The sequence below is a fragment of the Muntiacus reevesi genome, chromosome X (assembly GCF_963930625.1).
Source record: "Muntiacus reevesi chromosome X, mMunRee1.1, whole genome shotgun sequence".
In the NCBI taxonomy this organism is placed as follows: domain Eukaryota; kingdom Metazoa; phylum Chordata; class Mammalia; order Artiodactyla; family Cervidae; genus Muntiacus; species Muntiacus reevesi.
Window position 1 is genome coordinate 112487852 of NC_089271.1, and position 14458 is coordinate 112502309.

Sequence of the window (14458 nt, forward strand, 5' to 3'; positions counted from 1 at the left end):
AGAAAACCGAGCAGCTGGGATGGGGGAGGCGATCAGCCACAGCCCCCAAATGGGAGCGACTGCACTTGCCAAGCACCTGGTCACCTGAGCTGCTCGGACCTGGGAAGGGCACAAAACGCAGGCTCAAACAAGTCTGCGCCTTTGTGGAGTACCCAAGAACCTGAACCTGAGGGCTTAGACCTGGGAAGTACATGCAACCCAGGGGCCCGCCTCAGACAGTTCCTGGCAGAGCAACCTAGAGCCTGAACAGTGTAGACTGGGAAAGTACACACGCCATGAACGGAGGCAAACCCAGGGTGGCGGAGACACTGCGAGCACTCCCCACACACGCCAGTGATATTTGTTTGCAGTGTTCCTCCCTCCCCACAGCACCGCTGAACAAGTGAGCCTAAATAAGTGACCACCACTGCCCTCTTGTGTCAGGGTGGAAATTAGACACTGAAGAGACCAGCAAACAGAAGAAGCTAAAATAAACAGAGGGAACCACTTTGGAAGTGGCAGGTGCAATAGATTAAAACCCTGCAGTTAGCACCGACTACACAGGAAGGACCTATAGATCTGGAGAACTATAAGCCAGATCAAGGAACTATCTGAAAATGAACTGACCCCACACTGTCCACAACAACACCAGAGAAAGTCCTAGATATATTTTTACTGCTATCATTTTTTAATTTTTTAATTTTTTTCATTTTTAAGTCCTATATTACTCCTTTAATTTTCATTTTTGTGACCTACTATTACTTTGCAAAAAAAAAAGGGCCCTATCTTTAAAGCAAATTATATATATATATATATATATATATATATATATATTTTATAATTCTTGTGATTTTGTTTTTTTCTTTAATATTGTATTTTTGATAATCTAACCTGTACTCTAGATTCTTAATCTTTGCTTTTTGGTGTTTGCTATTAATTTTCTACCTTTAAGAACCCAATCTTCTGTATCCATTTTTACTTGGGAGCAAGATTAATGGCTTGATTGCTCTCTCCCCCCTTGGACTCTCCTTTTTCTCCACCAGGTCGCCTCTATCTCCTCCCTCCCCCTTCTCTTCTCTACCCAACTCTGTGGATCTCTTTGTGTGTTCCAGGATGTAGAGAACACTTAGGGAACTGATCAGTGGCTGGATCTGTCTCTCTCCTTTTGATTCCCCCTTTTGTCCTCTTGGCCACCTCTGTCTCCTTCCTCTCTCTTCTCTGCTCTGTGTAACTTCGTGAACAGCTCTGAGAGATCCAGACTGAGTAGAGCACATAGGGAAGTGATTACTGGTTAGCTTGCTCTCGCCCCTTTTGATTCCCCCTCTTCTCTTCCTGGTCACCTCTATCTCCCTCCTCCCTCTTCTCTTCTCCATGTAACTCTGTGTACCTCTCCGGGTGTCCCTCACTGTGGAGAAACTTTTCATCATTAACCTAGATGTCTTACCATCGGTGCTGTATAGATGGAGAAGTCTTGAGGCTACTGTAAGAATAAGACTGAAAACCAGAGGCAGGAGGCTTAAGTCCAAATCCTGGAAACACCAGAGAATTCCTGACTCCAGGGAACATTAATGGATAGGTGCTCATCAAATGCCTCCATACCTACACTGAAACCAAGCACCACCCAAGGGCCAACAAGCTTCAGAGCAAGACATACCATGCAAATTCTCCAGCAACACAGGAACATAGCCGTGAGCTTCAATATACAGGCTGCTCCAAGTCACACCAAACCCACTGACACCTCATTGCACTCCAGAGAGAAGAAATCCAGCTCCATTCACCAGAACACTGACACAAGCTTCCCTAACCAGGAATCCTTGACAAGCCACTGATCCAACCCCACCCACACCGAGGAATCTTCACAATTAAGAGGAACCACAAACTGCCAGAATACAGAAAGGCCACCCCAAACACAGCAATATAAACAAGATGAAAAGGCAGAGAAATACCCAGCAGCTAAAGGAACAGGATACATGCCCATCAAACCAAACAAAAGAGGAAGAGATAGGGAATCTACCTGATAAAGAATTCTAAATAATGACAGTGAAAGTGATCCAAAATCTTGAAAACAAAATGGAGTTATAGATAAATAACCTGGAGACAAGAATCGAGAAGATGCAAGAAAGTTTAAACAAGGACGTAGAAGAAATAAGAAAAGAGTCAATATATAATGAGTAATGGAGTAAATGAGATCAAAAACACTCTGGAGGGATCCAACAGTAGAATAACGGAGGCAGAAGATAGGATAAGTGAGGTAGAAGATAGAATGGTAGAAATAAATGAAACAGAGAGGAAAAAAGAATTAAAAGAAATGAGGACAACCTTAGAGACCTCTGGGACAATGTTAAATGCCCCAACATTCGAATCATAGGAGTCCTAGAAGAAGAAGACAGAAAGACCATGAGAAAATACTTGAGGTGATAATAGTTGGAAACTTCCCTAAAATGGGGAAGGAAATAGTCACCCAAGTCCAAGAAATGCAGAGAGTCCCAAACAGGATAAACCCAAGGCAAAACACTGCAAGACACCTATTAATCAAATTAACAAAAATCCAACACAAAGATCAAATATTAAAAGCAGCAAGGGAAAAACAACAAATAACACACAAGGGGATTCCCATAAGGATAACAGCTGATCTTTCAATAGAAGCCTTTCAGGCCAGAAGTGAATGGCAGGACATACTTAAAGTGATGACTGAAAATAACCTCCAGCCCAGATTACTGTACCCAGCAAGGATCTCATTCAAATATGAAGGAGAAATCAAAAGCTTTACAGACAAGCAAAAGCTGAGAGAATTCAGCACCACCAAACCAGCTCTCCAACAAACGGCAAAGGATTTTCTCTAGACAGGAAACACAGAAAGCGTGTATAAACACGATCCCATAACAACAAAGTAAATGGCAATGGGATCATACTTATCAATAATTCCCTTAAATGTAAATGAATTGAACGCCCCAACCAAAACACAAATACTGGCTGAATGGATACAAAAACAAGACCCCGGTATATGTTGTCTACAAGAGACCCACCTCGAAACAAAGGACACATACAGACTGAAAGTGAAGGGCTGGAAAAAGATATCCCACGCAAATAGAGACCAAAAGAATGCAGGAGTAGCAATATTTATTTCAGATAAAATAGACTTTAAAACAAAGGCTGTGAAAAGACACAGAGAAGGACATTGCATAATGATCAAGGGATCAATCCAAAAAGAAGAAATAACAATTATAAATAAATACACACCCAACATAGGAGCACCGCAATATGTAAGACAAATGCTAACAAGTATGAAAGGGGAAATTAACAATAACACAATAATAGTGGGAGACTTTAATACCCCACTCACACCTATGGATAGATCAATTAAACAGAAAATTAACAAGGAACACAAACTTTAAATGATACAATAGACCAGTTAGACCTAATTGATATCTATAGGACCTTTCACCCCAAAACAATGAATTTCACCTTTTTCTCAAGCACACACGGAACCTTCTCCAGGATAGATCACACCCTGGGCCATAAATCTAACCTTGATAAATTCAAAAAAAGGAAATCATTCCAAGCATCTCTTCTGAACACAATGCAGTAAGATTAGATGTCAATTACAGGAGAAAAACTATTAAAACTTCCAACATATGGAGGCTGGACAACATGCTGCTGAATAACCAACACATCACAGAAGAAATAAAAAAAGAAATCAAAATATGCATAGAAACCAATGAAAATGAGAACACAACAACCCAAAACCTATGGGACACTGTAAAAGCAGTGCTAAGGGGACGGTTCACAGCAATACAGGGTTACCTACAGAAACAAGAAACAAGTCAAATAAATAACCTAGCTCTACACCTAAAGCAACTAGAAAAGGAAGAAATGATGAACCCCAGGGTTAGTAGAAGGAAAGAAGTTTTAAAAACTAGGGCAGAAATAAATGCAAAAGAAACAAAAGAGACCATAGCAAAAATCAACAAAGCCAAAAGGTGGTTCTTTGAGAAGTTAAATAAAATTGACAGAACATTAGCCAGACTCATCAAGAAACAAAGAGAGAAAAATCAAATTAACAAAATTAGAAATGAAAATGGAGAGATCACAACAGACAACACAGAAATACAAAGGATCATAAGAGATTACTATCAGCAACTAAATGCCAATAAAATGGACAACTTGGAAGAAATGGACAAATTCTTAGAAAAGTACAACTTTCCAAAACTGAACCAGGAAGAAATAGAAAATCTTAACAGACCCATCACAAGCACGGAAATTGAAACTGTGATCAGAAATCTTCCAGCAAACAAAAGCCCAGGACCAGAGGGCTTCACAGCAGAATTCTACCAAAAATTTAGAGAAGAGATAACACCTATCCTACTCAAACTCTTCCAAGAAAATTGTAGAGGGAGGTGAACTTCCAAACTCATCCTATGGGGCCACAATCACCCTAATACCAAAACCTGACAAAGATGCCACAAAGAAAGAAAACTACAGGCCAATATCACTGATGAACATAGATGCAAAAATTCTTAACAAAATTCTAGCAAACAGAATCCAACAACATATTAAATAGATCATACATCATGACCAAGTGGGCTTTATCCCACGGATGCAAGGATTCTTCAATATCCACAAATCAATGTAATACACCACATTAACAAATTTAAAAATAAAAACCATATGTTTATCTCAATAGATGCAGAGAAAGCCTTTGACAAAATTCAACATCCATTTATGATAGAAAAAAAAAACCCTCTAGAAAGCAAGAATAGAAGGAACATATCTCAACATAATAAAAGCTATATATGACAAATCCACAGCAAACATTATCCTCAATGGCAAAAAATTGAAAGCATTTCCCCTAAAGTCAGGAACACCACAAGAGTGCCCACTCTCACCACTACTATTCAACATAGTTTTGGAAGTCTTGGCCACAGCAATCAGAACAGAAAGAGAAATAAAAGGAATCCAGATTGGAAAAGAAGAAGTAAAACTCTCACTGTTTGCAGATGACATGATCTTCTACATAGAAAACCCTAAAGACTTCACCAGAAAAAATACTAGAGCTAATCAATGAATATAGTAAAGTTGCAGGATATAAAATCAACACACAGAAGTCCCTTGCATTCCTATACACTAACAATGAGAAAACAGAAAGAGAAATTAAGGAAACAACTATATTCACCATTGCAATGAAAGGAATAAAATACTTAGGAATATATCTACCTAAAGAAGCAAAAGACTTATATATAGAAAACTATAAAACACTGGTGAAAGAAATCAAAGAGGACACAAATAGATGGAGAAATATACCGTGTTCATGGACCAGAAGAATCAGTATAGTGAAAATGAGTATACTACCCAAAGCCATCTATAGATTCAATGCAATCCCTATCAAGCTACCAACGGTATTTTTCACAGAACTAGAACAAATAATTTCATAATTTGTATGGAAATACAAAAAACCTCAAATAGCCAAAGCAATCTTGAGAAACAAGAATGGAACTGGAGGAATCAACCTGCCTGACTTCAGGCTCTACTACAAAGTCACAGTCATCAAGACAGTATGGTACTGGCACAAAGACAGAAATACGGATCAATGCAACAAAATAGAAAGCCCAGAGATAAATCCACGCACCTATGGACACCTCATCTTTGACAAAAAAGGCATGAATATACAATGGAGAAAAGATAATCTCTCTAACAAGTGGTGCTGGGAAAACTGGTCAACCACTTGTAAAAGAATGAAACTACAACACTTTCTAACACCATGCACAAATATAGACTCAAAATGGATTAAAGATCTAAACATAAGACCAGAAACTATAAAACTCCTAGAGGAAAACATAGGCAAAACACTCTCCGACTTAAATCACAGCAGGATCCTCTATGACCCACCTCCCAGAATGTTGGAAATAAAAGCAAAAAGAAACAAATGGGACCTAATTAAAATTAAAAGCTTTTGCACAACAAAGGAAACTATAAGCAAGGTGAAAAGACAGCCTTCAGAATGGGAGAAAATAATAGCAAATGAAGCAACTGACAATTAATCTCAAAAACACGCAAGCAACTCCTGCAGTTCAATTTCAGAAAAATAAACGACCCAATCAAAAAACGGGTCAAAGAACTAAACAGACATTTCTCCAAAGAAGACATACAGATGGCTAAGACACACATGAAAAGATGCTCAACATCACTCATTATCAGAGAAATGCAAATCAAAACCACAATGAGGTACCATTTCACGCCAGTTAGAATGACTGCTATCCAAAAGTCTACAAGCAATAAACGCTGGAGACGGTGTGGAGAAAAGGGAACCTCTTACAGTGTTGGTGTGAATGCAAACTAGTACAGCCACTATGGAGAACAGTGTGGAGATACCTTTAAAAACTGAAAATAAAACTGCCATATGACCCAGCAATCCACCTGCTGGGCATACACACCAAGGAATCCAGAATTGAAAGAGACACATGTACCCTAATGTTCATTTGGAGCACTGTTTATAACAGCCAGGACATGGAAGCAACCTAGATGTTCATCAGCAGATGAATGGATAAGAAAGCTGTGGTACGTATACACAATGGAATATTACTCAGCTATTAAAAAGAATGCATTTGAATCAGTTCTAATGAGGTGGATGAAACTGGAGCCTATTATACAGAGTGAAGTAAGCCAGAAAGAAAAACACCAATACAGTATACTAATGCATACATATGGAATTTAGAAAGATGGTAACGATAACCCTGTATGCGAGACAGCAAAAGAGACACAAATGCATAGAACAGTCTTTTGGACTCTGTGGGAGAGGGCGAGGGTGGGATGATTTGGGAGAATGGCATTGAAACATGTATATTATCATATGTGAAACGAATCACCAGTCCAGGTTCGATGCATGATATAGGGTGCTCAGGGCTGGTGCACTGGGATGACCCAGAGGGATGGGATGGGGAGGGATTTGGGAGGGGGATTCAGGATGGGGAACACATGTACACCCGTGGTGGATTCATGTCAATGTATGGCAAAACCAATACAATATTGTAAAGTAATTAACCTCCAATTAAAATAAATTTATATTAAAAAAGAAACATGTATATTATCATATGTAAAATAGATGACCAGTGCAAGTTCGATGCATCAAGCAGGGCACTCAAAACCAGTGCTCTGGACAACCGAGAGGGATGGAGTGGGAAGGGAGTTCAGATTGGTGGGGACACATGTACACCCAAGGCTGATTCATGTTGATGTATGGCAAAAACCACCACAATATTGTAAAGTAACTATGCTTCAATTAAAATAAATAAATTTTTAAAAAATAAATAAATAAAAATAAAAACCATAAGACACAAAAGCCCACCTCAGGTCAAGGGTCATCTCCTCCAGGACTCCCCACTTTGAAGAGATTGTTCTTTTGCATGATCTTGTGGCACTGGATCCTGTGACTTCACAGCCTACATATGACATTACACACCCTGTATGCGTGCATGCTAAGTCACTTCAGTCATGTCCGATGCTGTGTGACCATATGTACTGCAGCCTGCCAGACTCCGCTGACCATGGGATTCTCCAGACAGGAATACTGGGGTGGGTTGCCATGCCCCCACCCTCCAGGGGACTTTCCCAACCTAGGGATTGAACTCACATCTCTTACATTGGCAGGCGGGTTCTTTACCACTAGCAACACCTGGGAAGCCCATTATATACCCTGTGCTGTGGTGTGTTCTGCTCTGCTGCTGCTTAGTTGCTCAGTCATGTCCGACTCTGCAAACCAATGGACTGCAACCCGCCACGCTCCTCTGTCCATGAGGATTCTCCAGGCAAGAATACTGGAGTGGGTTGCCATGTCCTCCTCCAGGGGATCTTCCCAACCCAGGGATTGAACCAGGTCTCCCACATTACAGGCGGATTCTTTACCATCTGAGCCAACTGGGAAGCCCAAGAATACTGGAATGGGTAGTCTATCCCTTCTCCAGGGGATCTTCCTGACCCAGGAATCAAACCTGGTTCTCCCGCATTACAGGCAGATTCTTCACCAGCTAAACTACCAGGGAAGCCCCATTACATAACCTAGTGATTGGTTATTTACATGTCTGTCTCTTCCTTTAGATTTCCAACTCTTAAAGGCAGGGACTGTGACTGTCTGAATGCTCATGCTTAACACAAGACTTCCTGCCACATAGATATCCAACACACTTTTGTTGAAGCAGTGAATCATCCTTGCTACTTCTCTCTCCTTCATGCCCTATGGCCTACCCTTCCTCAAGCCCTACCCACATCAAAATACTCCTCAAATGCATTGATTACTCTCCATCTTTACCACTCTGCTTCAAGTCACCACCCTCTATCAGGTGGACATAGCAGCCTTTTAATTGTCTAAATTACTTTAACCCCAGCAATCTAGTTCCCATACAAGAGCCAGAGTGGTTTTTCTAAAATGGAGATCTCATCATGTTACTCACTAGCCAGAAAATCTTTAGTGGTACCCATTAAAAGTAGCTCAAAAAAACGCTTGAGGGAAATTCAAAATCTTAATTTTAGTAAGAAAACTTCCTACAAACTTATACCCCAGGATGATTTAACCCCTAAAACACATAAGAACTACTATAGCGCTGTAAGGTGCCTCCTTAACACTTAATAAAGAAAAATAGCTCTTCAGTATCTAGAGCTAACTCATTTTCTCTGCCTTCTGTGCTTAATAATATCTCAAGTTTTTTTATTCAAATTTGGTCGAATATTTGATGTAATGGAGAAATAAAGGGTTAAAAGTCTTTTCATAATATTTGTACCCAGGAGCTCATGTGTCCCCATGGTGAGATTATGCTGTCAGGATATGACATTCTATGATTATGATGTCATGGCCCCCTAAAACAAGCTGAGCCACGTTAAACTCAGCAGTTTCCTTCGGAGAGGAAACACAACAAGGTCCTGGACATGAATCTCTTCATTTATGTCCTTCTTTTATCAATTTGGACAAATAATTGTTTAGATAGGAATGAAAGCAATGGATCTGCTACCGCAGGTATGTCCCTAACCTTAAAAGCTAGAAATTATGATCTATTATTTTAAATATATTCAAGTACTTAATTAGACAAGCTAGCTGTGTTTAAGAAATCTGTTTATTCTACTTTACTATGAGTAGGTCTTTGAGAAATTCTAGGACAACATCTGAAAATTTTACTTCTGTGTAAAAATTCTAAACATAGAAACATGAAGAGTACAGCCATACTGTTCCTTTTCATTCCCCTTCCCCACCCAATCCACGAACCCCTGCCCCTCCCCCACCAGCCATACCAGAAAATTCTATGTGAATGAATCTAGCATGGTACCTAACACATAGTAGGTTTCAAGAACTGTGTTCTCGTGTCCCATCCCTTTTCCCACCATACACATTCACACACACATCAACACTCAAGTGCATTCACACATTCAAATACCTAGATAATGGGCTGAACAAGCCACGATGTGGGTTAACCTAGGTAACTATACTGATTAGCCAGAGACAGCTCCCAGATTTGGCTTGTAGACTGTGGCTGGCTGGGGACGTGATAGAGGGAGGAAAATGACAATGGACACTTATCATGCTTAAAGAAATAACTGATGATGAGATTTGACTTTGATCTATAGTAACAAACCCCCATCAAAATGGAAGCAAACTTGGTTACCAAGCACATGTTCTCATGATACATTTTCTTTCATAGTAACTACACACGTTGACTCCAAGCAGAGCAAACTGGATGAATTAAGGCGACGTATCCTCGTTACTGTAATTGGCGTCCTCATCATCGGTTATACGGTCACATGTTCCTGCTTTCTTCACTATAACTGTGATGGTGAGGAAGCCCATGACGCAGCCAAGTAAGTCTTAACACCTTTGAATAAAAGTACAAGGTTGGGGGGAGGTGCACGTTCTTCACTATACTCTATAACTGTGAGAGCGAGGAAGTCCCCAAAGCAGCAACATTAAGTTGCTTTTTGAACTTTTGAACTAACAATACACAGCGGCGGGGTGTAGGGGTGAGGTGAGGGGGTTGGTGCACACGCGCATGAGCGACTGTACCTGCAATCGCATGAGTGCACACACGTAGGCGAGTTCACTGTTATTTTGTTACTTAACACTAACTTTAGACTTCAGAAGAGCTACCAACATCTTGTGGGTTGGATATGTTCACTTAAATGAAACTCTTAGATTATCTCAAGTACATTATCAACTTCAGCCAAAACTATCTCCTATTCAGGGTTCAGTTGAGCCCCAGGCTGCTAATTTCATTATAAGTTGAGTCTATGAAAAGACAGAATGACTATCTAAATAAGATAGAATCAAAATCTTCTCAGGGGAGAAGGAGTTGGGTCTCTGCATTCCAAAGATAGTAACGCATTTTGGTTAATCTATCATTTTAAGATGTGATAACATGAAAAATTTGTAACTGTGTTCAGTGATCCTAGTCACTGCCTTTAATATAGGAGGACTAGGCTGGCACTGATATACTGGGTCCCTAAAAATTTCCCAATCCAAGGACTGGTGACTGAAATATACCACTGTTCTATTCCTTTGGTTTTAGAGTAATCTTGTGAGGATTAATATGTATGGTTACAAAACTTGATGGTGTAAATATGATAAGAAAACAATGAACTTGGTCTAAAGACTTGTTTATGAGACAGGTTGTGACATTTGTGCCTCAGTTGCATATCAACTTGTGACTTTTTTTAATAAAAAGTTTAATTTCTGGAATAAATAAATTCTCTCTCTCCCTCTCAACAGTAGATTTGAAACAAGTTTGTGTCATTGCATATATAGACTATATGGTTATCCACTGTGGTTGAAACAGTAAAATTAAGAAAAAGAAAAAGCATTCAACATGAGTTCGAATCTGTAACCTGAATCATGGTTTTCTCCATACTCCAGTTCTTACTGTGTTCAATTTTCCTGCTAGAGCCAAAAAAAGACCAGAAGTCTAAATTCATACAATAGCCCATATTTTCCGGTAACAGCAATTTTACTCTTCTGATTTAAATTGTCACATTCTAAATCATCTGTATTTTCAGGGTCAAGAAGGATGATATCACCATCAAAGCATCCACATCATCAAAAATATCATTTACTGACTCCAAGTCACCGACTGCTGGTCTGGGTGATCCAGAAAAACAATCCATGGTATCCAGTATAGATAAGTCATTTGGGCCCTCCAGTCCACAAAAAACCTCTGTTCCTTCAAGTGCCAAAAAGTCAGTCAGGCGCTCGAGTCAACAAAACCCATCCAAGCCATCAAATCCCAAAAAAGTGTTAGGATCACCCCCGCAGGAAAAGTTGCATAGAACACGTAGTCCAAAAAAGGCACATAGGCGGGCTCATGCCCATAAGCTAGTCGGTCAGGTCAGTCCATCCTATCCAAAGAAGGCCACCAAGCCAACTTGGCCATCAAGTCTACAGTGTCAGGTCAAGCCAACCAAAACTCCTCTACTCTATTCAAAGAATCAAATCTTCCCTGAGCAATCCAGTGTAGAGAAACTGACCAAACGCCAGAGATATCTTAAACCAAAATGCCCAACTAGTGCAGGTAGGGCAGAAATATTATCTAGGCCTCAACCAGTGAAGTTTTGTCGATGCTACAAGGAAAAATGCCTCGTTTGCAGAGCTGTTTCTGAGCCATTCATCACTCATATTTCAGAAGCAAATATAAAGCATATTCCAGTTCCACTTTTTTCACGTGAATTGAAGCACTTTTACAAGTCATATAAAAAGAAACCCAGACACATCACACTGTATGGCAACATGGGTGACAGTGATGTCACAACATATAACAGTGATGATGACAGTGAAAGGGAGGTGACTATACTTTGTGATATAAAATGCAAGGAAGACATCTATAGAAACTCCCGATATAATTAAGGGATCAAAAAATAAACAACCACCCATGCAGAAGAAGCAAACTTCTATGAACTATTATATGCTCACCATATTTAAGAACCTGGTAAAGGAAAACTCCACTTGGTATCACTATTGAGATTAGACTTATATTCATCTTGAGGCAATTTACTTGAAAAATAGTAAATAAATATGTGACATAACAACTGATTTTATTGTAATTATTATTGTATTTTAGAGGTATAAATCTCTTTTGGAGGTATCTTAGATCTGCTTGGGCAAATTCTGGGAGATGGTGAGGGACAGGGAAACCTGGCGTGCTGCAGTCCATGGGGTTGCAAAGAGTTGGATATGACTTGACGACCGAACAACAACATAAATCTGATCACTTGGATGGGCTTCCCAGCTGGTATAGTCATAAAGAATCCACCTGCCAACTCAGGATACATGGGTTCCATCCTTGGGTTGGGAAGATCCTTTGGAGGAGGAAATAACAACCCACTCCAGTACAGTTGCCTGGGAAATTCCATGGACAGAGGAGACTGAAGGGCTACAGTCGATGGGGGTCGAAAAGAGTTGGACACAGGCACACACTTGGATGGGAAACATAGTCACACACACACACACACACACACACATACACACACACACAAATATAGAAAGGTATTGCAAGATGGGTACGCTGGGCTGCTCTTTCCCTTGGATTAGCCCTCAATTGAAGTCTCAACCCAACTATTTTTTAATTTTGACATACTGTGCTCAGTTTAAGACTGTCTTTCTGTGGTGCCCAGTGCATGGCGGAAATGGCTCTGTGTGCTTGGTTCTGGTTGAACTGGGGAAATTCCTGATAGTCATTATCTTTTTAAAAAAAATATTTATTTCACCATGCTGGTTCTTAGCATGCAAACTCTTGGCTGTGGCATGTGATTCCCTGACCAGGGATAGAACCCAGGCCCCCTGCATTGGGAGTGTGGAGTTTTAGCCACTGGACCACCAGGGAAGTCCCAATAGTCATTTGTAATACCACTGCCTCTGATGACTGCTACCAAACAAAGTAAGAATCCAGGCTCCAGCCCCCACTCTCAAGGTTTTTGATTCTTTTTGTTATCCTTCAAGATGATAAAGAGAGTTTGCCCTGTTGTGTATTCTCAGAATGGCCCAGATAGAAATCTGATATCTACCCATTTTCTTCAGAGTACCTTCTTACTTAGAATCAGGAGGGCGGGGAGGCCAGGGGGAAAACCTTGGAGTTATATTTTCTAACTTTCTCACTGATGAGAGGTTATCTCTGCCCACTTCCGACAGCATGGTTCAGAAAAACAGAGAAAATCCTGGAGTCACAGCCTATATTCTAGTACAGTGAGGTCAGTCCCCTGTCACATCCAGCAGGGTCAGTTAAATTCCATAGCTGGCATATATTGAATGTGTACTACTTGCCAGACATTGTACTAGTCCATTTATGTCCAGGTTATCTGAAGGCCACCTTCCCCTCAATTTTACTGATTTAGCAAAAGGACTCACAAGACTCAAAAGCAGATTATAGTCATGGCTGAGATTTATTAGAGCAAGAATATACAAACCAAGAGCAACAAGAAAAAGATGTCTTTTCAGGTAAATCAGACAGGTTGGACATGTGCTTTTGAGTACTTGCCCCTCTGGGGCCACCTAGGGCATGCTCTCTTCTCTAGCAATAAACTAGAGGCGTGTATGCAACTTGGCTCTGCTCAGGGAAGCCTCAGCATCTGAGGCTTTTATTGAGAACAGGTCCCATAGGTACATCATGCTCCATGACCAGCCATGCCAAGTGAAACTCAGGATCCCAACAATGACACCAGATGCACATTATCAATGGTGATGTTTGTGCAAAGCAATCAGGTGAACAAAACATGATCATCAACCAATTAACATTAGAACATTCCCCCAGGGTTGGCCAATAGTCAACTCATGGTTTCCAGTTCCCTTGACATACAAGGACCAAACAACCAGATCTTCTGTGTTAACGCTTTTCTCACATTCACATATTTGATTTAATCCCCAACAGTCCCCTATCATATGGAGTATTATATGAGTTAACTGATGCTCTGTAATGTATAGTAAGACCACATCTAGCAACTGATTGAATCAAGATATGAATCTATGATTGACGTAAATTCAAATTTTCTTTATGCTGTACTGCCTTCTCACTTTCAGTTTCTAGGGTATCTGCTTATTCTCAGATCACTCAGTCCACTGGTATCTACAAAATCCTTACTTGACTTTTAATCAATCTGGACCATCCTCCTAACCAACCAGGAGCATATAAATATGTCTTGAGTTCATTCAGATCTGACTTTCTCATAACCTCTGCCTCTACTGGTAGTATCCTGGTGGGGTCTGTAAGGCCATCAGGAAATTCACAGATGGCACGATGTATAAAAGTTTTAAGAGGTGGAAAATGCATTTAAAAAGCATTGTGGTAGCTACAGACTTGATTTCCTACTTTTATGACACTTTTTGTAAAGATAAACTGCAAAGGGTTAGAACAGTTCTGGGATAGCCTGGTCTTTTTAAAATTCACGAATAGAAGCAAAAGTTCTGATCAAATTTTTATGGTTTAGTATCAGTAACAGTTCAAACAAAAAGGTAGAAGGA

General features: G+C 40.1%; 1 protein-coding gene across 1 annotated transcript; it reads left to right on the forward strand.

Annotated features, from left to right (window-relative positions):
- Positions 1-8859: 8859 nt before the first annotated feature.
- On the forward strand, positions 8860-11851 carry CXHXorf66 (chromosome X CXorf66 homolog). The gene is made up of 3 exons (XM_065915014.1): positions 8860-8983; positions 9663-9819; positions 11008-11851. Exons 1-3 carry the CDS (start codon positions 8896-8898, stop codon positions 11849-11851), a joined length of 1089 nt encoding a protein of 362 aa, XP_065771086.1. The 5' UTR covers positions 8860-8895.
- The last annotated feature ends 2607 nt before the right edge of the window (positions 11852-14458 follow it).

Bases quoted from the DNA above. Each gene is read 5' to 3' on its own strand.
- CXHXorf66 (XM_065915014.1), top strand. From the start codon at position 8,896: ATGAATCTCTTCATTTATGTCCTTCTTTTATCAATTTGGACAAATAAT. The intron at 8,984-9,662 runs GTATGTCCCTAA...TTTCTTTCATAG, and splicing joins CAATGGATCTGCTACCGCAG to TAACTACACACGTTGACTCC. The intron at 9,820-11,007 runs GTAAGTCTTAAC...CTGTATTTTCAG, and splicing joins GAAGCCCATGACGCAGCCAA to GGTCAAGAAGGATGATATCA.